This window comes from Oncorhynchus nerka, linkage group LG25 (assembly GCF_034236695.1).
Source record: "Oncorhynchus nerka isolate Pitt River linkage group LG25, Oner_Uvic_2.0, whole genome shotgun sequence".
Lineage (NCBI taxonomy): Eukaryota > Metazoa > Chordata > Actinopteri > Salmoniformes > Salmonidae > Oncorhynchus > Oncorhynchus nerka.
Window position 1 is genome coordinate 40,036,481 of NC_088420.1, and position 24,925 is coordinate 40,061,405.

At 43.3% G+C, this 24,925-nt stretch overlaps 1 protein-coding gene across 1 annotated transcript in view; it reads right to left on the reverse strand.

Moving 5' to 3' along the window:
• Nucleotides 1-646: 646 nt before the first annotated feature.
• LOC115109509 (GTPase HRas-like) overlaps nt 647-24,925 on the reverse strand; it is a 39,212-nt gene continuing 14,933 nt past the window's right edge. Inside the window, exons 2-6 of the mRNA XM_029634464.2 lie at nt 14,606-14,746; nt 12,452-12,630; nt 6,194-6,353; nt 5,820-5,944; nt 647-3,871 (exon numbers count right to left, since the gene is read on the reverse strand). Coding sequence (XP_029490324.1) covers nt 5,825-5,944; nt 6,194-6,353; nt 12,452-12,630; nt 14,606-14,716 — 570 coding nt within the window. The 5' untranslated portion in view covers nt 14,717-14,746 and the 3' untranslated portion in view covers nt 647-3,871; nt 5,820-5,824. The remainder of the gene's footprint in view (nt 3,872-5,819; nt 5,945-6,193; nt 6,354-12,451; nt 12,631-14,605; nt 14,747-24,925) is intronic.

Consider the following 24,925-nt stretch of genomic DNA (forward strand, 5'->3'; position numbering starts at 1 on the left):
TTAGACCGCTGTGCAACTCCGGAGCCCTATATAGTTAGGTATTTTATGTATTAGCTATCCAGGCGTTGTAAGATCTGTCAGGAGTCAGCAACGACTGGGCAGAGGAACACGCCCTGTGACTGACTAAAATATAAATGTAAATATGGGTCACATGTAAAATTTTGTGTGGACAACCAGGGGAGAAAAAAAATCTGATTTGGGTCCTTAGGGTAGCAGTGTAAACACAGCCTTGGTTATTATTTGAACTGAAAAACACAATTATGATCATCACATTCCATCTCAAAGAGCTTTTGTGCCCTCTTGTGGAGAAATAAAAACCACCATTTCACTCACTGGAAAGGGTGTAGGCTAGACTAGAATTTGAATCACCGGGGATAAATTACATCACCTTTATCCAGATTAAGAGAGATTTTGTGACAGTGTATTGCATTTTTGTGTATTTGACATATTCTTAACTCTGTAACCTGTGCTACCAATTCAGTTTGTTACTGTGATTTGCACACTTAAATTACGTGGATAAATAGTTCCTTGTTTTTGCACTAAAAACAAATGTGTTTATAGGATTTCCATGAATATTTGATCCTGGAGAGAGGGAAGGACTGAGATGAGAGATGGTAGCTAAAATAACTACAGTCAGTCAGGTGAATGAGTTTATCTTGACATCTTTATTCTTGCCCTGCTGTACATTTGCTATTTTGTTAGAGTAAATACATCTTAAATAGTTCAAACAGTTGATATTTTCACAATCAAACTTCCAAACCCACGTCCTCTCTCGCTTGTTCAAACTACAGTTTTACAGGGAGAAGCAAGCCCTTTATGTGATTTCAGGACTTGGGCAAACCCCCCCAATGTCCATGTTTTTGTCCCCAAAACTCTCCCCTCCTTTCAGACATGATTACCAGTGGCCTGCTAGTCTTGTATTCCTCTTGATGACAACTGATGTCCAGTTCGTAAGAATTTACCTTTAGATGTGTGTCCATCACTGCCTGTCAGTCAGTGTACAATATAGTACAGACAGACAAGGGAAATGGTAGAAAATAATTAACTGGCATATTACTGGCAACTATAGTTCAGACAACTGTACAGTACATGTCTTCTATCACCAGAGGTCCACCTGATACACAAGTTTCATAGCATGTCTGATTTGTTTAACGTTACCCAGTAGATCACTATGTGGACAAAGATTTAAGATTGGTTATTTCTTTTTCAAAGTACAGAACAGATTTACTTTATACGGTTATGGAGTGCCATATATTAATAGAACAATATTTTCTGTTAAAAATGCATCTTTTTTCACAGTTTGATCAGTTTGACTCCCCCCACCTCATTTTTTTTTGAGAATCAACCTATACAAAGGTCAACATCGTCCCTGTCTTGGAATCCCTCAGAGATCCAGAATATAATCTGTGGTCCACACAATGCAGTGGAGAGGTTATATCCAGACAGAGCCAGAATAAGTGTAGTGGCTGTCATCTGAGGTTACGGTACCAAGCCTGTGCGCAGTGTCTTCATCCTTCGACCACAGCCCACCTCCATGACAGTTTGTCCATTTCCTGGATCCAAGGGGTCATATGAAGGGTAGCAAACCAGGAAAGGTGACAGGATCTGGGAGAGTCTTGCCTGACTGCAGGGCCCTCTCATGGTAGAGGGTGCAGGTTAAAAAGCCCTTATATGCCAACAGGAGTTATTGTGTTCAGGCAAGATAGGGGGTAACTCAGCAGAGTGTTTGTTGGAGGGGGGGAGCTCCTGGAAAACCACATACAAGAGCACGTACTGTACGTATACTAAGGAACACCACTCACATGTATGATAGCAGCAAAAAGTCAGTGAACTTAAGCATTTCTAGAAACAAAATAAAATGATTATTTTCCAACATTTAGGTCTGTCTTCTATACAAGAGGTCAAGGGGTGTTGACTTGGCTTTGACAGAAGTCTAACGAGGCATCACAATGTTCTACTGGGTCACTGTGGCTGAACTGTGGGGATAAGTACCTTCAAAAACAAGAGGAGGAAATCGAAATAAAGTGGCCCCTTTACAGTAAAAAAAAACCCAGAACACTTAATGAATTAAGATTGGAGTCATTTAACATACTTAGTTTAGACTAAAACACAAACAATCTAACTATTCAGACAGGGCATGCAGTACAAAACCACATCTGGTTGGAGTGTTTCAGAGTTGGTTTGTGCTCCTTCTTTCCCTCTAGCCATGAGGAAAACCTTCTCCAATCGCCAGAAGTCATTCACAACAACAGTTATCCACAGAGGAAAGCAGACACAGACCACCACAGAAACACTTGCTTCTGACAAACGTACTGCTCTAACATGTACAAGGCATGAAGTACTAGCTAACAAATAAGGCAAGTTAAACAGGACCGAGCAGTGTTCATTTGTATTGTCAGCCCTATGCTGATGTTAGTGTTGTAGAGAGCACAAAAGCTAGTAGTCCTTCCTACGCCATTCAAATTTGAGAAATATTACGACAACCCCTGAAATGAAGAATCTTTTCCCGCCGACTTTTCTTTCAATAGAAGTTGGCTCAGACATGACTCTCTTAAATCAAATGATCTTCTCGGGGAACCAAATATCTTTCTGAGGCGGTAATAGTGAGTAGAATGGCCACAGTAACCTTCTCTCTTAAACAACCAGTTTTGTCCCGCATATTAGCAGTAATTTAAGGCAGGTCTTGTGCATTTACAATCTGTGAAATTGAAATTCTGTCATTCTATCTTATGTTCCAGGATCAAAAAGGTGAGTAATTCCTATTTCCTGAGCCTTAATTAAAAACCCAGGGAAGACGGATACCTGCCATCTACAACTGGCAAACTATACTAAACACCATGAAGTCATTTAAGCAAAGGAACTTGAAAGAAATTAATGCCACCGGTAATCAAGCTCAAAGCATATTTTGTTCAACTTCCTTGAAAAGCTGTGCAAGAATCTTTCACTGCATAACCATTCCATGATAAATAAAATGGCACTGCATGGACCAAGCACGGACTTTAGTCTCCCAGCCTCCAACCACCATTCAGCCCAACCTTGAAGGCAACAGAAAGTAAAACATCACTCATGTATCACTCACTTCTCCACCCAAGACAGGTCTTAAAATGGCAACCTCCCATCACAAAAAATAAACATCCTGACTTACTTTACAGCGCTGAGCATGACCACCTTCAATCACAACAAAAATCACATAGCAAAAACAATGTGTTTAAGAAGAAAAGAAAGTTAGGTTTGACGGCTGGACTAACCGTAAAAAAGGCACCATTCCTATGTGGTGTGTCTTGTATCATGCTCTCATGTCCCCGACTTGTATCCATAATAATAAGGTTTCTGCAGAGCCCCTCTAGAGTGGAACAGGGAGGCTGGGGGAGGTTAATTAGGCATGGGGATATAGGCAACTACTGTCCACCCTTTTCACGGGGTCAAATGTAAAATCTGTGTTTTGAGGTGTGAGGAGGTGGTGGGGGGGCGGCTCACCAGGGGTTGGTGACCCCCCCCCCCCTTTAAGACCAGTGTTGAGACTGTTAAACAATAACTTCGCAGGAACTCATTGGAGATGCTCGGCATGATCACACTGGAGAAAAACAGTCATTAGTGGTGTTGCTCTGGCAGACATGGACTCAAAAAGAGGGGACAGAAAGCCTAGTCTAGACGAGACTAGCATGGCACAGCCTGGCAGGGGCAAGGTACTCCTCTCCCAAACGTCTATGGTACACAGATAGCTTGGTGATACATCTGCTTGCTCTGCCTTTCTTTGACCGTCCTCTTTAGTTTCAAAGTTTGTTGTTGTTGTTTCAGCTTCCACCGTCAGTCTTCAAGTCCATGCTGCCACTATGCGCCATAGGTCCACTCCTCACCGCGAAGTGGTGAGCTGTGGGAGAGAAGGATAAATTATTAACACATTGTGTAAGGACTCAGTGTCTCTGCTGTGAATAAATGAATCAAATGTATTTTAAAAGTAATTTGAACAAATTGGCAGTTGTCACAAAGTACTATAGAGATACCCAGCCTAAAACCCCAATGAGCAAGCAATGAAGAAACACAGTGGTTGTGAAAAACCTAGAAAGGCAGGAACCTAGAAAGAAACCTAGAGAGGAACCAGGCTCTGAGGGGGGCCAGTCCTCTTCTGGCTGTGCCAGATAAACTGTTGTTGTTGATTATTCTTGAGATCAGATATGGGCAGTATTTAAATTACTTTTGAGTATTTTGTATTACACTGGGCTGAACTACACTACAATGATTTTGTAACCAGATGCATTCGAGAGCTATAATTTTTATATATATATATATATATATATTATTACAGTGGTTCACAATTGTGCGTGCCCCCTTTCACCCTTCATTCGTATAATAAGTCTGATTGCACTATGGTGTGATCAAAGTGTCTGCTAAATTAATGAAATATAAATGTAAAAACAAACAACTGCAAAGCATGCTGAGTATTATTCTAATGAGCTCCACCCCAAAACAAGGCCAAATAATAATACAGTGTGCTTTGCAGTTCCTTTTCACATACACATTTAGGATATTTACCAGAAATTCTTAACCACAGTGACTTACAGTCAAGTGTGTTCAACTAAGGTAGATAAACAATAACAACTGACCTAGAATATGTGGACAGCTACAAATACCTAGGTGTCTGGTTAGACTGTAAACTCTCCTTCCAGACTCACATCTCTAATCCAAAATTAAATCTAGAATCGGCTTCCTATTTCACAACTAAGCCTCCTTCACTCATGTCGCCAAACATGCCCTCGTAAAACTGACTATCCTACCGATCCTTGACTTCGGAGACGTCATTTACAAAATAGACCCCAACACTCTACTCAGCAAATTGGATGCAGTCTATCATAGTGCCATCCATTTGTCACCAAAACCCCATATACTACCCACCACTGCAATCTGTATGTTCTCGTTGGCTGGCCCTCACTACATATCCATCGCCAAACCCACTGGCTCCAGGTCATCTATAAATCTTTGCTAGGTAAAGCTCAGCCACATCTCAGCTCACTGGTCACCATAGCAACATCCACCCGTAGCACGCACTCCAGCAGGTATATTGCACTGGTCATCCCCAAAGCCAACACTTCCTTTGGCCGCCTTTCCTTCCAGTTCTCTAATGCTAATGACTGAAACAAATGGCAAAAATCTCTGAAGCTTGAGTCTTATATCTCCCTCTCTAACTTTAAGCATCAGCTGTCTGAGCAGCTTACAGATCACTGTACTTGAACACAGCCAATCTGTAAATAGCACACCCGGCTACCTCATCGCCATATTATTACTTACCCGCTTGCTCCTTTGCACCCCAGTATCTCTACTTGCACATCATCATCTACACATCTATCACTCCAGTATTAATGCTAAATTGTAATTATTTTCACCTCTATGGCCTATTTATTGCCTACCTCCCTACTCTTCTACATTTGCACACACAGTACATAGATCTTCTCTGTTATTGACTGTACACTTGTTTATGTGTAACTCTGTTGTTTGTGTCACACTGCTTTGCTTTTATCTTGGCAAGGTCGCAGTTGTAAATGAGAACTTGTTCTCAACTGGCCTACCTGGTTAAATAAAGGTGAAATAAAAATAAATATCAGTCATAGCGAGTAAAACATTTCTGTAACTTTTACTGAGAATGTTATTGCTGTACGGGCTGGCTACTTGCAAATGTATTTTACTATTTTAAAATGCATGCATTTTAAATCAGACACAAAATCAAATCATAATACTTGTATTTTGTAATGTAACTGTATTTTGTCATTTGTGCCCATCCCTGCTTGCGATAAAGTTGGTAATGGGCTGAGTCTATGACCGACCTCCATCAAGACACCACACAGCGGCAGCTCATGCAGTCCTGCCCGCTCTCGTCAGGAGGGTTGAGCTTCCTCAGCTTGTGTTGCCTGATCTCTCTGACTAGTGTGTAGAAGGCATCCTCTACCCCCTGCAAACACACATACACCTTCAGAACTACATCAATCTTCAAAGTGGGCATTACATATTACCAAGCTCGTAAACATGGCCATCAACATGACTTTTCTCTATATTTGTTTGAGCAGTTATGAAAATAAATTCAAATAAATTAAATCTCAAATCTTGAGCTTTTCAATGTCGGATCGGTATCACCATGGAAACGGCAATCACATAGAAAATGTGCAATGGTCGAAACGAGACAATGTGTGTGGAAGTGTACCTGTCGTGTCTTGGCCGAGGTCTCAATGTAGGGAATTCCATAGCTGCGGGCCAGTTCCTGGGCTTGCCGCGTGTCCACGGTACAAGCCGGGAGGTCACATTTATTACCCACCAGCACCATCGGTACGTCGTCAGAGTCCTTCACACGCTTGATCTGTTCTCTACAGGAGGACAGAAAGACACTGGTCAGTTCCTTACTTGGTCTAATTGGTTTCTCTTTTAACCTTCGTTTACAGGAATTAGGACAGTACTCCACATTACATAAACCGTATACCAGAAGAACTACCAGTAGAATTACTGGTGTAATGGCAATACCTTGTAGTAGAGTGGTATGCACTTGCAGCCATGGAGAACCTCGTCATGGTGACTGTAAACATTTTACGTACATTTTTTTGTCATTTAGCAGAACCTCTTATACAGAGCGACTTACAGGAGGAATAAGGGCACGTTGATAGATTTTTCATGTAGGATTCGAACGAGCGACCATTCGGTTACTGGCTTAACGCTCAATCGCTAGGCTACCTGCCGCCCTCTAGGCAAACACTATGCGACTGGCAAAGTATTTCCACAACTAATGCATTATGTAAAGTTGCCATAATCAATTCCCAATGAAGGAGCTCAGTGTTCGTGGGTCCTTTCACCCTTCTGTATAGGATCCTACCTCCCTCTCCTTCCCTCCATAAACATCACCAGTCAGACAAACAAGGGGCTCTATGACCCAGAGGAGCAGGCCTGGCTGTGCAGCACTGGAGGGAGGTGGACAGCAGGCAGGTGGGCAGCAAACAGTATGACCTCATCTCTCCAGCAGCCATCCAGCTAGCAGGCCAGGGGAGGGAGTGTGAGCGGAGTGGGTCAGATCTATCCACCTCTCTGTGTCCGTAACTCAGCACAGTCACAGGCAGGACAGCTAACACCAGGTGGAGGAGTTGTGGTGGCATTCCAGGCTGTCTTTATCCACGGTCGTGCTGTGAAAATAAAGACAACCTGGGATGCGCATGCTCAATGTCTATGGAGATGGACGGGAAAGGCAGGGAACATGAGCTCACCACTAAAACAGCCAGTCAGATGATTGTGTGACCGTGTGAGGAGACCGAGGGTAATGGGTCAGATCTATATAATTACCCCCTTGATTTACCTTCATCACCTAGTAGTACACACAATAGCCAATGCAAACCCACCAACACCGATCTATGGTCCGTTTGGTGTGATTTGTAGATCAGTGACTGCATAGCGCTTTGGCCTTGTCGATTCCCTATATAGTGCAGGCCAAATGGTGGGCAACAGGCACGCTTTACCAATCCCATAGCTGAACGAACTGCACCCTCTCTCTGGCTATCACATGAACAATACATCTTTAAATAACTTGACCAGTGTAACTCCGCAGTCATCCTGCATTCTGGCCCGGGATCTAGGATGGGGAGCATTATTACAGCATTGAGTGTCCGTCCATCTTTAGACAGTGATGTGGTGTTAACTGACAGCTTTGGCACCTGGCACACCAGGTTGTCAGGAGTAGAAAGAACAGGGGGGAGACAAATGTGCTGTTAGCAGTGGCGACCCGTCATTCAGGGCAGTTGGGGTTTTGGGTTGCCTGTTTTGCATGTTATTTTAGCATTAATACAAGTCACATATCAGATTACAAATAATGTGTGTAAAAAAAAGAGTTAATAAAGCCACAAACAGTTTCTTTTTTGCTTTCTTGTGTAAGGCAGCTCTAAAATGCGGGTGTTTCAGCCTCTCAGTGCTTTCTGTGGTGGTGGGGCATCCAGCGGAAAATACGGAGCGTATGGGGTTGGTAATGTTCTCTAGTTGTGCCGTGAGTGGCTCAGTGTTCTGTCACTCATGGGGACACTACGTCACTGCCAAATCAAAAGGGTAGAGCTCAAAAATTCAAGCTCCATTGGTGCTGCCATAGAGTTACATTAGAAGTTCCCATCCAAGAAGTTTCGAGGTCACTGGCCGCAGATAAAATGTCAAATCATTTTATTTGAACAGTAGCTTTGATTGGACTTATGTCAACATCATACTTTCAAAATCTTAGCTAGTGGTCATCATGAATCAAGTCGACAATCTACTGGCAAATCCTTTTAATCCTTGTCATATGAAGTGAAATAACGAAGAGAAATTCTAGATAAAACGTTCCCGGTGCTCATCGCCATAAACATTACACAACAAGTTGTAAATCGCAAATTCGACAATGAATTGTTTGGAAGTCATCAGTAGCCAACTGCAAGCATTGCAAAGCAATCACTAGCCTGCTATTCAGTGGAGTGGGTGTGTGGTCCCAATTCTGGGTTTGAGGGTCTCTTTTCCAAACTTAAAATTATAAAAACAACTGTCAATCCAGCATGATTTCTGCCGCGCTCAAAACAACTGGAAAATTCGGAACTGAGAAATCTGACTGAAATTAGTTCAAGACAACTGAGAACTTGGGAAAAAACGAGCTCCGACTAGAAAACTAAGTTTTGAATGGTCACCCAACACTAAATTGTAAGTTGGGAACTGGGGTCTCTTTCTAGATCACCAACTTCAACATTATTCAACCGATGAATATCGAAAGTACATACATGTATTGGTTTGAATTAATCTTAGATACCCTTTAAGTTTCCAGATTGTATATGAGGTATCAGTGTGTATTATTTAGTCATTACGGGTGGATTGTTAATGAGATTTATATGTTCATATGAATGATTAGAATATTCCACCCTGAAACTCATATGGCAGGCGAAAACCTGAGAACAATCCAACCAGGAAGTGGGAAATCTGAGGTTTGTAGTTTTTCAAAGCTTGGCCTACCGAATACACAGTGTCTATGGGGTCAAGTTGCACTTCCTAAGGCTTCCACTAGATGTCAACCATCTTTAGAAACTTGTTTCAGGCTTCTGCTATAAAGGATGGGGGAATGGGAGCTGAATGAGTCAGGTGTCTGGCAGAGTGTCTCGGGCTCGTGACGCGCGGTCCCGACAGAGTTAGCTCTTGCTCCAGTGCTTTTCTACAGTTCTACAGTTTCTAAGTTTTATGTTAAAAACATCCTGAAGATGGATTCCATACATCGTTTGACATGTTTCTACAACCTGTAACTGAACTTTGAGTTTTGTCTGGACGTAGTGCTCGCGCCTCATGAAGATGGATTACTGGGCTGAACACGCTAACAACAAGTGGCTATTTGGAACAAATCAGTCATTTATTGTTGAACTGGGATTCCTGTGAGTGCATTCTGATGAAGATCAAAGGTAAGTGAATATTTATAATGTTATTTCTAACTTCTGTTGACTCCAATATGGCGGATATTTTTGGCTGGATTGGGCTCTGAGCGCCGTACTCAGATTGTTTAAAAAAAAATCTGACACAGTGGTTGCATTAAGGAGAAGTCTATCATTAATTCTGTGAATAACACTTGTATCAATGTTTATTATGAGTATTTCTGGGATTTGATGTGGCTATCTGCAAAATCACCAGATGTTTTGGAATCAAAACATTATTGCATGTAAAGCGCCAATGTAAACTGAGATTTTTGGATACAAATATGCAAATTATCGAACAAAACATACATGTATTGTGTAACATGATGTCCTAGGAGTGTCATCTGATGAAGATCAAAGGTTAGTGATTAATTGTATCTATATTTCTGCTTTTTGTGACTCCTATCTTTGGCTGGAAAAATGGCTGTGTGTTTTTGTGACTGACCTAACATAATCATGTTGTGCTTTCGCTGTAAAGCCTTTTTGAAATCGTACACAATGGGTAGATTAACAAGAATTCTCTTTCATTTGCTGTATTTGACTTGTTAATGTGTGAAAGTTACATATTTGTAAAAAATATTTTTGAATGTCGTGTGCTGCCTTTTCAGCTAAATGTTGTTGAGGGGTTCCGCTAGCGGAACGCCTGCGCTAGAAAGGTTAACAAACTATCGTTTTGGCAAGTCGGTTAGGACATCTACTTTATGCATGACACAAGTAATATTTCCAACAATTGTTAACAGACAGATTATTTCACTTATAATTCCAGTGGGTCAGAAGTTCACATACACTAAGTTGACTGTGCATTTAAACAGCTTGGAAAATTCCAGAAAATTATGTCATGGTTTTAGAAACTTCTGATAGGCTAATTGACATCATTTGAGTCAATTGGAGGTGTACCTGTGGATGTATTTCAAGGCCTACCTTCAAACTCAGTGCCTCTTCGCTTGACATCATGGGAAAATCAAAAGAAATCAGCCAAGACCACAGAAAAAAATTGTAGACCTCCACAAGACTAGTTCACCCTTGGGAGCAATTTCCAAATGCCTGAAGGTACCACGTTCATCTGTACAAACAATAGTACGCAAGTATAAACACCATAGGACCACGCAGCCGTCATACCGCTCAGGAAGGAGACGCGTTTTTTATGCGAAAAGTGCAAATCAATCGCCAGAAAAACAGCAAAGGACCTTGTGAAGACGCTGGAGGAAACAGGTACAAACGTATCTATATCCACAGTAAAACGAGTCCTATATCGACATAACTTGAAAGGGCGCTCAGCAAGAAGCCACTGCTCCAAAACCGCCATAAAAAAAGCCAGACTATGGTTTGCAACTGCACATGGGGACAAAGATCGTCATTTTTGGAGAAATGTCCTCTGGTCTGATGAAACAAAAATAGAACCGTTTGGCCATAATTGACCATTGTTATGTTTGGAGGGAAAAGGGGGAGGCTTGCAAGCCGAAGAACACAATCCCAACCGTGAATTACGGGGGTGGCAGCATCATGCTGTGGGGGTGCTTTGCTGCGGTAGGGACTGGTGCACTTCACAAAATAGATGGCCTCATGAGGTAGGAAAATTAAGTGGATATATTGAAGCAACATCTCAAGACATCAGTCAGGAAGTTAAAGCTTGGTCGCAAATAGGTCTTCCAAATGGACAATGACCCCAAGCATACTTCCAAAGTTGTGGCAAAATGGCTTAAGGACAACAAAGTCAAGGTATTGGAGTGGCCATCACAAAGCCCTGACCTCAATCCTACAGAAGATATATGAGCAGAACTGAAAAAGCGTGTGCGAGCAAGGAGGCCTACACACCTGACTCAGTTACACCAGCTCTGTCAGGAGGAATGGGCCAAAATTCTCCCAACTTATTGTGGGTAGCTTGTGGAAGGCTACCCAAAATGTTTGACCCAAGTTAAATATTTCAAAGGCAATGCTACTCAATACGAATTGAGTGTATGTAAACTTCTGACCCACTGGGAATGTGATGAAAGAAATAAAAGCTGAAGTAAATCATTCTCTCTACTATTATTCTGACATTTCACAGTCTTAAAATAAAGTGGTGATCCTAACTGACCTAAGATAGGGAATTTTTACTACGATTAAAATGGCAGGATTTATGAAAAACTGAGTTGAAATGTACTTGGCTAAGGTGTATGTCAACTTCCGACTTCAACTGTATGTATAGATGGATGAATAGATAGATGGATGTGTGTGTATATCTATCTGTGTGAGTGTGTGCATGTGTGCTAAGGTGCAAAGAATCAGAACAGGTGGTCAGTCCAGTTCAATTGTTCAGCAGTCTGTTGGCTTGTAGATAGAAAATGTCTGAGCCTGTTGGTATCAGACCTCATGCTCTGATATCGTCTGCCCCACGGTAAGATAACAGCTCGTGGCTGGGGTATGTGGGGTCCTTGATGATGCAGCATGCCTTCCTCGGGCACCGTTTCAAGTAGATGTCCTGGATGGGTGGGAGCCCAGTCACAGTGATGTACTGACCAGTCTTCATCACCTACTGGATGGTCGTGGACGGAGCAATTCCCGTACCAGGCTATGACGCAACCAGTCAGGATGCTCTCAATGGTGCAGGGATAGTATTAGGGGAGGACCTGGTATTACTGTACTCCTAATATTTAAAAAATAGCATGAATGATGAAAAAACCTACCGCAACTCGCATTTGCTGCAACACTTAAGATTGGAAAAAAACATGAAAAGGAGCTTCATGTGAAATCGAGTCTCAAGTGGAATTGTCACATTTATCAATTAAAATTGTCATAGTTCGCATTTTTCAAGGGCATCTCATCTCTCTATCGTCAGTTTTAGTCAGGAAAAGGGTTGTTGAGGAAATTAACACTGCTCTCTCTGGTCCAATTGAGTCAGGATCGATTTAATTGACAGCGTGCTGTAATCCCCTCAGTCACAGGCTAAGCTTTTTTTTTTATAGCTTTGTATAACCCTTTGTCCACACACACACACACACACACACACACACACACTCACACACTCACACACACACCTGTACTGGTGGATGTCCTCGAAGGACTTGGTGTTGTTGATGGCGAAGACACAGAGGAAGCCCTCCCCTGTCCTCATGTACTGGTCCCTCATGGCGCTGTACTCCTCCTGACCTGCAGTGTCCAGGATGTCCAGCAGACACGTCTCCCCGTCAATCACCACCTGCTTCCTGTACGAGTCCTAAAACAGGGGGAGGGACATCCTCCAGTTACACTGCTACAGACAGGCTGCCTACGTATTCTTTAACCAAGTGTGCACAGGAGCAATTAGGGTTAAGTGCCTTGCTCAAGGGCACAGACAGATTTTTTATCTAGTTGGCTCGGTGATTTGAACCAGCGACCGTTCAGTTACTGGCCCAACGCTCTTATTAACTGCTAGGCTACCTGCCACCTTGTTAGGTTTCAGATGGCTGTAATCTGGAGAGCTGCACACTCTAGGAGCTCAGATGCAATAATTTAATAACCAACGTTGACAGACAACCTGTCTTCATCATGGTATAAAGACAAACACTGCAGGTCACATGTTTATATAGTGTCACAGGACACACACAGGTATCTGTAATCATGGCCGGTTGTGGACTGATATCATTGGTTAATTCTCAGATATAAAAATAACATTAAAAAAACACATGAATGGATAGCATACGATCACAGATACAATTTAGCTACATAGGAAACACAAAAAAATAACAAAATTCCAATAATCACAACATGGGCTTCAGATCACACTTCAAGTCTACGTTGAGACCTTGAGGAGCAAGGGTCTTTAAATTAAAGATCCAGGCAGCCTCTCGTTTTAACAATAAATTGTCGAGATCACCCCCTCTCCTAGGAAGGGTGACATGTTCGATCCCGATATAACGTAGGGACAAAATCGATTGGTTCACTTCCCAAAAAAGCGGGCCGCAACTTGGTGAGTCAAGTTCCTGCACCGAATTGATCTCTGAGCCCCGCGAGAATACCGATACTGTCATCAGATCTTAGAATGTTTGAACGATTCCTTTAATTTGTTCAAAGCACTTTGAATAGTGGGTAGATAGAATGCAAGAATACTTCTTTTTGCGAGACTGTCATTGAAAAAGATCATGTCTCGATTTGTTTTGAATTTTCTCAATTGCGTTATTAATCTGACCATTTTTGTACCCCATCTCCTTAAATTTTCTTAGCGTCTCAGCCATATTTCTGTCAAAATCTGATTGGTTTTGCAAATTATTTGCAAATAAATTCCATTATTGAATAAATTAACATAATAGAAAATATGCGTGTTCAATATAATAACTAACAATTTACACACGTATCTCAAATATGCCTGAAGCATGAGCCTGGGACCTAGTTTCACACACACACACACAGGTTGATATATACGCTAAACCCCTATGCTGTGTGACTGGCCAGGGAAGAGGTAGTGGTATCAAAAGGGCAGAGTAGCAGGGCAGATGCTTAGCGTCCCAACACACAGACACAAACATGTGGTGCAGGGCCTTTGTGTGCTAGTGCATAGGGGACAGGAATGCACACACACAAAAAAGACATTGTCTGGCCAGAGGCAGGCGTGGTGAGAATGAGAGAGAGAGAAAGGGGGAGAGAGAGAGGGTAGTGGAGAAATCAGACAGACTCTCTCTCTCCCTCTCTTATAGTGAACAGAGGGGAATGACAGTAGGAGTAGCGGTGTAGTAAAGAAATAAGAAATAAATGGAGAATTGAATTGATAGTGAGTGGCATATTTGTTCATGAGTTTTTTTTGTAGTGAACAGCAGGGACGGGACAATACCAGTAATGCAATACCCCTTAGTGTCATGGCAAGGAAACAAAACACAAAGTGGTTTTAGGAAAACATCCCTAATGTTAGAAACAACATGTTGTCATCCAGAGTCACGTTTATTTATTTTCCAAGCTATCACACACTATTTTACATACAGCAGATTTTAAAAATACCAAAAAGTAGTCTGCTTCGTGTTTTTATTTAATTTTTTAAAATACTGCGATCGTCACAGCCATAGTGAACAGTGGTCTCTCCAACGAGCCAGCGGAGTCACACTAGGTTACTCTATCCGTTCACTGTAGACCAGGAGAGGGGAGGGGCCACATCCGCATGACATCACCCAGTGATCAGCTGCAGATGTGGACAGAAGCTCTGGACACATACGTACACATACCTCTATGGTGGGGTCGTATTCATCCACAAAGTGGTTCTGGATAAGCTGGATGGTGAGTGCACTCTTCCCCACACCTCCTGCCCCCACCACCACCAACTTGTACTCCGTCATCCTCACTGCTCCCCACACACACACACACTTCTGCGAGAGAGAGGGAGAGCGTGAGAGGAGAGAAAGAAATAGCAGAGCAGCAGAAAAACAGGGAGTGAAGAGAAAGGTTAATACATTTTATGATGTGTTTTTCTTCAAATGTACAGTATACATTTGGGGTACTGTATATTCATTGGCAATATTCTGAGTAACATTCGCTTCACTGAACCCCTACCGTGCTACTGAGTTTACCACCAGGTGAGATGTGTGTGTGTGTGTAAGGGGGCTGAGACCCCCATAGGGGAATGTGAAAAATGTGCTGAAGGTACTCAATGTTTCCATCCACTCCCGCTCAACATGAGGGGGAGGGAGAGAGCTGAGGGGGGTTGACACTGGTAGAGTGCTCCTCATTGATGCCTAGTATTGCCTACCTCATAATCTGAAGCCTTTTGTTGTTGTTTTTTTATAGAGCGTAAAGGTGCTGTTTCTCTGAAAGCCTGTGTGTAGCCCATGCAGCTGTTGAATATACAGTACATGGTGGCACTGCAGCATTGATGGGCAGTGGGAAGGAGAGGACAGGAAAGGGGAGGCCCTGCAGTCAGAAGGTTTTAGGACTACCATGTGGGTCCAGTTAACAGGCACAGCCATTACAGACGGCTGCCCTGCCCATAAATCATTGGCTCTCACTAAACAACTTGAGTTGTATTCCTTAGTGCAAAACGTTTTGCAAACGAAAGCAAGCGCTTCTTATTGGGCAGGAATGTCCTTTTTTTGTCCTGTCTGCTTCCATATGGCTAATCGTAAATACGACCAGGCCTTATTCTCTTCCAGAACACATCCTTTCCTATTGCCATCTCACTTTATCTCTAGCCTGACGACTCACACTAAATTCTTCAGCTGCTCCGTCGTTCACTACATACTTTAGTGAAGTCGTTTGTGGTGATGAGGGGCATTGTACAAAACATCAGCGATTGAATCGTCTCTAACCAATCAGATTATCAAAGCTAATGACAAATTTTGAAACCGGCACTTTATGCACGTGTTCTGGCTCTACCAATCGGTTTCTGGACCAATCAGACGGCCCGGAATGTGTTCACATTCGGTGAAAGATTGGGGAGGTACGTCCATGGGCGTGGCATAGCGTTTGGCTGAAGCAAGGAGTCTGGGTAGCCAGGCAACTTCATCTCATCACTGATCGGACATGACTGGCGAGATAGACTCAAAACAACAGGCTGTGGCAGGTAGGCGAGTGGTTAAGAGCGTTCGGCCGGTAACCAAAAAGCTGCTGGTTCAAATCCCTGAGTCAACTTAACCCCAATTGCTCCTTCCTGTGTGTCGCTGTGGATAAAAGCGTCTGCAAAATGTAAAAATGTCTGTCTTTAGAAATGCATCCTTTTGACAGGTGAGAGCTATAAAAAGGTGGAAATCTACCATATCCAATCCATTCACTCATCATTGATCATGAAGGAGAGGCGGCAAGGAAAGGGAGGCATAAGAGTATTGTCCAATACACAGTGAACTGTCAGGTGGAACGGTAAACTGTCTGTACATATCCAGTCTCTCACTGCAACAGATGGCGGAATGGAGTGTGTGAGAGGGATTCAGCGATTACACACAGCATCAAAAGATATGAATGTAGCCTAGATGGCACTGGTGATGGTTTTGATCCATGTGTGTCACTACACACTGGCCCCACTAGCGCCAATCAGTGTGTCACATGTAACTATATAACACAATGTCAGACTAGTGGCTTACTTATAGGACATCAATGGCGTAGAACAAAAACCGCTAACAGAAAGCTATCAACTTGTAATTGTCCCATAAGATCTCAGCACATGCATCCCATGCCAGCCTTAGTAGACCGAGCCAACCAGTAAAGCTCTGATCTGACAGGGTCAAACCCAATAGGCCAGTGAACTGGGTGGCAGTGTAGCGTGGCTAAAACAGCCACACTGATAAATTGTTGCCCCTTCCCAAAAAAAGATTAAACAAATATTCTTAAAATAACATTAAAAAAAATATATCACACACACACAAAAGTTTGGACACACCTACTCATTCAAGAGTTCCTTTATTTGTACTATTTTCTACATTGTAGAATAATAGTGAAGACATCAAAGCTATGAAATAACACATATGGGATCATGTAGTATGTGAGAGACCCAATTGATATGGTTGGGATGAGTTGGACCGCAGAGTGAAGGAAAAGCAGTCAACAAGTGCACAGCATATGTGGAAACTCCTTCAGGACTGTTGGAAAGTTATTCCACGTGAAGTTGGTCTAGAGAATGCCAAGAGTGTGAAAAGCCGTCATCAAAGCAAAGGGTGGCTACTTTGAAGAATCTCAAATATATTTAGATTTGTTTAACACTTTTGTGGTTCCTACATGATTCCATGTGTTATTTCATAGTTGATGTCTTCATTATTATTATAATACAATGTAGAACGCAGCAAAAATAAAGAAAAACCCTTGAATGAGAATGTGTCCAAACTTTTGACTAGTACTGAGATATTATATATAATTATATATACTCAGCAAAAAAAGAAACGCCCCTTTTTCAGGACCCTGTCTTTCAAAGAGAATTCGTAAAAATCCAAATAACTTCACAGATCTTAATTGTGAAGGAGTTAAACACTGTTTCCCATGCTTGTTCAATGAACCATAAACAATTAATGAACATGCACCTGTGGAACGGTCTTTAAGACACTAACAGCTTACAGACGGTAGGCAACTAAGGTCACAGTTATGAAAACTTAGGACACTGAAGAGGCCTTTCTTCTGACTCTGAAAAACACCAAAAGGAAGTTCCCAGGGTCCCTGCGCTGCAAGGAGGCATGAGGACTGCAGATGTGGCCGGGGCAATAAATTGCAATGTCCGTACTGTGAGACAGCACTACAGGGAGACACTGCAGTGGCAGACCACGTGTAACAACAGCTGCACAGGATCGATACATCCGAATATCACACCTGCAGGACAGGTACAGGATGGCAACAACAACTGCCCGAGTTACACCAGGAACACACAAACCCTCCATCAGTGCTCAGTCTGTTCTCAATAGGCTGGACTGAGGGCTTGTAGGCCTGTTGTCTGGTGAGGACCTGCCTTACATCCCTGGCAACTTCACCTACCGGCACAAACCCACTGTCGCTGGAACAGACAAGACTTGCAAAAAGTGCTCTTCTCTGACGAGTCGCTGTTTTGTCTCACCAGCGGTGATGGTCGGATACACGTTTATCGTTGAAGGAATGAGCGTTACACTGAGGCCTGTACTCTGGAGCTGGATCGATTTGGAGGTGGAGGGTCCGTCCTGGTCTGGGGCGCTGTGTCACAGCATCATCGGACTGAGCATGTTGTCTTTGCAGGCAATCTCAACGTTGTGCGTTACAGGGAAGACATCCTCCTCTCTCATGTGGTACTCTTCCTGCAGGCTCATCCTGACATGACCCTCCAGCATGACAATGCCACCAGCCATACTGCTCGTTCTGTGCGTGATTTACTGCAAGACAGGAATGTCAGTGTTCTGCCATGGCCAGCGAAGAGCCCGGATCTCAATCCCATTGAGCACGTCTGGGACCTGTTGGATCGGAGGGTGAGGGCTAGGGCCATCCCCACCCAGAAATGCCCGGGAACTTGCAGGTGCCTTGGTGGAAGAGTGGGGTAACATCTCACAGCAAGAACTGGCAAATCTGGTGCAGTCCATGAGGAGGAGATGCACTATAGTACTTAATGCAGCTGGTGGCCACACCAGATACTGACTGTTACTTTTGATTTTGACCCCTCCTTTGTTCAGGGACACATTATTCCATTTCTGTTTGTCACATGTCTGGAACTTGTTCAGTTTATGTCTCAGTTGTTGAATCTTATGTTCATACAAATATTAACACATGTTAAGTTTGCTGAAAATAAACGCAGTTGACAGTGAGAGTATGTTTATTTTTTTGTTTATATAATAATACAAAAAAAACATTGGGATGTAAAAAGTTCCGTGTAAACTTAAATGACTAAAATCAGATAAAGTGTTTAAGATAATGGAGCTATATATATATATATATATATATATATATATATATATATATAGAAAATAAGATCATCATCATTGAGAACTAACAATCACCAAAATAAAACTAGACAGTTAGGGAGAATCAAACATTCAAAACATGTCATGGCATAAGGCCCCCATTGATTTTGTTAGAATTTTTTTACTCACTCGGCATAGCATGGCATAAGCCATAGCAAAATGTGTAGAATCATGTTTTGCAACATTTTCTGGATGTAACCAGGACCTCAGCTAACCACAAGATAATTTCACTGATGCTTCTTGGCAACCGCAGAACCCCTCCCTTGGTTACACAAATGCAGAGTAATGTAAGAGAAGACGTAGATCAGTGATATAGCATCATCAGAGCGGTTGTCAGATCTGTGAAGAGACTGGGGAAAACGTATAAACATTTCACTGCAAGTCAGGTGTGTGTGTGTGTGTGTGTGTGTGTGTGTGTGTGTGTGAGATATATACATATCTCTCAAAAAGGGCAATAAGCAGATGAGCACAGACAAGACCGAACACACTGGTGGAATCAGTTCCAGTACGACACCCAATCCTCTGGCCAGCCAGCCAACCATCTAGAGGCGAAAGAAACGCACACCTATTTAGGCGAGGTGCTGGCTAGCGGAATAGAACACTTAAACAAATAAAAGAGAGCTGCACACTCTAGGAGCTCAGATGCAAAAATATTTATGTCCAACAGTTGACAGACAAGCTGTCTTCATCAGGGTATAATGAGCCAGCCAACCCCTCCTACCTCCCACCACTGTGACCTAGTGTATGGATCTGCCCCACCTTTATCTTCTACTGTACCCACACAGATCAGGTACAAACAAACAAACCCTGGATCTTCTACCCCACATATGCTACTCCTGTAGTAAGTACACTACACTCACCACAAGCTTCTTGACCAACCAGCCACTGTACATCCTCACTGCACTCAGAAATATCTTTATTACGCAACAGCCCCATCCTACACTAACCTCCTGTCCTGACCTGTGTGTGCGTGGGCACGTGTGTGTGTGTGTGTGTGTGTCTGCCCCACCCTACCTCTACAGTTTGAGCTCCATGAAGCCCTGTTACTCCTCATGTGCTCATAAAACTGTACACACACACACATCTGCCTACACACAGCAGCTGCAGTGTTCCCAGAGGAGAGGAGTAACGAGTGACATCAACCTGGACTCTGGACAGTTTGACGAGAGCAGGATACACGACAAAATCCCCCAAAACAACCCATTTACAAGGTTAATAATGCAGTGTCGGGGAGTCAAAGGCAACTGACACACACCAAGTAACTCCTATATTTGTCTCTGGGTGTATTAATAGATCATGTAACTCCGCTTCTCTGAGCCCCTATGTGTTTGTGTGTGTGTTGTCCAGACCAGGGTGACTTGTTGATGAGCAGACTGTTGGATCACGGCAGGCAACTGCCCTCTGCTCTGCTTCAAAACAGCTCCTCCTGCACAGCAGCTCCAGCAGGCTCTATATCAGACTGCCACAGGGTTTCATGGAAACAGGTAGCTCTCCAGATCGGCTAGACCATCACCAATGTCAACACTCACAGGCTTGTGAAAACAACTTGATGGCTATAATTCGCTCTCTCTCACACACACATACACACACAGCTATAATTCGCTAACGCAACAGGAAGGGAATTACCACGACCTCAATCGTGTGGGCAAACATTTAGCTTCCTTCTTTCCATACTGTAAATAAAGTCAGTAAAAAACATACACGGAACACCCACCTAAGTGCATACATGCACGCACACTATTCTTGTCTATGCACACACAACGCACTAACATAGCCAGATACTGGGCATTTAACTGGTTATTACAGCAGAGGTGGAGGACATGTTTTGAGGCGTCTCTTGGCTGAGCCTGGCCTGGGCGACCGTAGTGTTATCTCCTGAAGCAGGAGGCTGTAACAGAATACAAATCAGTGATTCATTCTATTGTGATAGAGGTCTGGTCCAGAGAGAGAAGCTGCTGCTTTCATCCATCCCTCTGAATCAATAGGGAAGATGGCTTCTTGCATACAGGCCATTGTTGCCTTTTCAACATGGAGATTTATAGCGGCAGATCGATCTTACTGGGCTGTCAATCCTGACAGGCAGGTGGACACAACTACAGGGATGATGGGATAGGATGACATCACAGGAGAGGAGAGGCACAACCAATCAACAGGATGGACTGGGCAGGTAGGTCAAATCAGGGAGACGGTGGAAAATTAGTGACAATTATTCTCCTCACCCAACTCCTAACCATTCCACTCCCTTGGTGCTCCCTTGGGGGGACCCTCACCTGTTCCACTTCCGTTGTAATAAAATAAAACATTTTATTAAAGTAAATGTGAATAAATTATGGTTAATAAGTGATAAGCAGTAATGGGCAGTCGCTACCATCATGGGAATTGTAATAGTTTTATTCTGTGTTACAGCATTCAACCCACATAATGCATTTCATGTCTAAAACAATTAATCGAAACAGAAATCTAAAAGTGATTATCTTTTACCGAAACCGACCTCAATAAGCACGAATTGCTCAGCACGAATAGTACCTTGTTTCTACGCCGTATAAGGGATTGATCATGGATCATTTAATTCTCATTATAATGAGAATAACAGTTTAACTCTGTAATGTGACATATGTAGTCATATCATGACATCACTTTGAAGTGTGCCCACATTGGGAAGAGCCAATAGCGGCAGTCTAGGCAGATTTGAATTGTATTGTGGATGTTGGTAAGAGGAGCTGTCTATTACACACTTCTATGGGTGAGGGGAGACAAAGACATGCAATTCAATGACAATCTAGGCCACAGATGTCAGTCATGCCATGTAGGGCCGAGTGTCTGTGGGTTTTCCCTCCTCCCTTGTACTTAATTGATGAATTAAGGTCACTAATTAGTAAGGAACTCCACACCTGGTTGTCTAGGGCTTGAAAGGGGGGGGGGAAACCAGCAGGCACTAGGCCCTCCATGGATTAATTGTGACATACCTGATCTAGGCCATGTCAGAGATTAATAATCCAGATAAATAGGGAGATTATTATTTTTTTTTTTTTGCAGCCCTGCTTGCGGACTCCAGTACCACTTGTTTTTTATTTTATTTTACCTTTATTTTACTTGGCAAGTCAGTTAAGAACAAATTCTTATTTTCAATGATGGTCTAGGAACAGTGGGTTAACTGCCTGTTCAGGGGCAGAACGACAGATTTGTACCTTGTCAGCTCGGGGGTTTGAACTTGCAACCTTCCAGTTACTAGTCCAACGCTCTAACCACTAGGCTACCCTGCCGCCCCTTGTCTGTAGGGATCTGTGCTCTTCTGTGGTGTTTGTCTAGGTACTACTGAGGGAGGACACTACCACGAGGGAGGACACTACCACGAGAGAGGACACTACCACGAGAGAGGACACTACCACGAGAGAGGACACTACCACGAGAGAGGACACTACCCGGGATGCCCCCCACGGGATGTCCCCCCACACACACACACAGAGTTCCCTGTGCCAACACTACCCTCGCTCTCTCGCTCCTCTGACTGTATGGTAATTAGTGCCACAACACATTGGGTCTCTCTACCAGTCTTAATTAGCCCCTAAAGTACACACATACTCCCAACACTACAGTACCCTAATGCTACAGTTCACAGACCACAAATATAGTCACACACACACACACACACACAGTCCAACCCGATCACTACAGTAAACACATACAGTCTGGTATGGGCACAGTGCTGGTGATCTATATACAGTGTGGAGAACAAGTAGTTGATAACCTGCAAAATCAGCAGTGTTTCCTACTTACAAAGCATGTAGAGGTCTGTAATTTTTTATCATAGGTACACTTCAACTGTGAGAGACAGAATCTAAAACAAAAATCCAGAAAATCACATTATGATTTTTAAGTCATTCATTTGCATTTTATTGCATGACATAATTATTTGATACATCAGAAAAGCAGAACTTAATATTTGGTACAGAAACCTTTGTTTGCAATTACAGAGATCATACGTTTCCTGTAGTTCTTGACCAGGTTTGCACACTGCATCAGGGATTTTGGCCCACTCCTCCATACAAACCATCTCCAGATCCTTCAGATTTCGGGGCTGTCGCTGGGCAATACGGACTTTCAGCTCCCTCCAAAGATTTTCTATTGGGTTCAGGTCTGGAGACTGGCTAGGCCACTCCAGGACCTTGAGATGCTTCTTACGGAACCACTCCTTAGTTGCCCTGGCTGTGTGTTTCGGGTCATTGTCATGCTGGAAGACCCAGTCACGACCCATCTTCAATGCTCTTACTGAGGGAAGGAGGTTGTTGGCCAAGATCTCACGATACATGGCCCCATCCATCCTCCCCTCAATACGGTGCAGTCGTCCTGTCCCCTTTGCAGAAAAGCATCCCCAAAGAATGATGTTTCCACCTCCATGCTTCACGGTTGGGATGGTGTTCTTGGGGCTGTACTCATCCTTCTTCCTCCAAACAGGGCGAGTGGAGTTTAGACCAAAAAACTCTATTTTCTGTCTCATCAGACCACATGACCTTCTCCCATTCCTCCTCTGGATCATCCAGATGGTCATTGGCAAACTTCAGACGGGCCTGGACATGCGCTGGCTTGAGCAGGGGGACCTTGCGTGCACTGCAGGATTTTAATCCATGACGGCGTAGTGTGTTAATAATGGTTATCTTTGAGACTGTGGTCCCAGCTCTCTTCAGGTCATTGACAAGGTCCTGCCGTGTAGTTGTGGGCTGATCCCTCACCTTCCTCATGATCATTGATGCCCCACGAGGTGAGATCTTGCATGAAGCCCCGGACCGAGGGTGATTGACCGTCATCTTGAACTTCTTCCATTTATTAATTGTGCCAACAGTTGTTGCCTTCTTACCAAGCTGCTTGTCTATTGTCCTGTAGCCCATCCCAGCCTTGTGCAGGTCTACAATTGTATCCCTGATGTCCTTACACAGCTCTCTGGTCTTGGCCATTGTGGAGAGGTTGGAGTCTGTCTGATTGAGTGTGTGGACAGCTGTATTTTATACAGGTAACGAGTTCAAACAGGTGCAGTTAATACAGGTAATGAGTGGAGAACAGGAGGGCTTCTTAAAGAAAAACTAACAGGTCTGTGAGAGCCGGAATTCTTACTGGTTGGTAGGTGATCAAATACTTATGTCATGCAATAAAATGCAAATTAATTACTTAAAAATCATACAATGTGATTTTCGTTTTAGATTCCATCTCTCACAGTTTAAGTGTACCTATGATAAAAATGGCAGACCTCTATATGCTTTAAGTAGGTAAACCTGCAAAATCAGCAATGTATCAAATACTTGTTTTCCCCACTGTATATACACTGCTCAAAAAAATAAAGGGAACACTAAAATAACACAACCTAGATCTGAATCAATGAAATATTCTTATTAAATACTTTTTTCTTTACATAGTTGAATGTGCTGACAACAAAACCACACAAAAATGATCAATGGAAATCAAATTTATCAACCCATGGAGGTCTGGATTTGGAGTCTTCCTCAAAATTAAAGTGGAAAACCACACTACAGGCTGATCCAACTTTGATGTAATGTCCTTAAAACAAGTCAAAATGAGGCTCAGTAGTGTGTGTGGCCTCCACGTGCCTGTATGACCTCCCTACAACGCCTGGGCATGCTCCTGATGTCTGTTGGACAGTCTGTTGGTGGATGGAGCGAGACATGATGTCCCAGATGTGCTCAATTGGATTCAGGTCTGGGGAACGGCCGGGCCAGTCCATAGCGTCAATGCCTTCCTCTTGCAGGAACTGCTGACACACTCCAGTCACATTGTCATGCATTAGGAGGAACCCAGGGCCAACCGCACCAGCATATGGTCTCACAAGAGGTCTGAGGATCTCATCTCGGTACCTAATGGCAGTCAGGCTACCTCTGGCGAGCACATGGAGGGCTGTGCGGCCCCCCAAAGAAATGTTGCCTCACACCATGACTGACCCACCGCCAAACCGGTCATGCTGGAGGATGTTGCAGGCAGCAGAACATTCTCCACTGTGTCTCCAGACTCTGTCACATGTGCTTAGATTGAACCTGCTTTCATCTGTGAAGAGCACATGGCGCCAGTGACAAATTTGCCAATCTTGGTGTTCTCTGGCAAATGCCAAACGTCCTGACGTCGGGCCCTCATACCACCCTCATG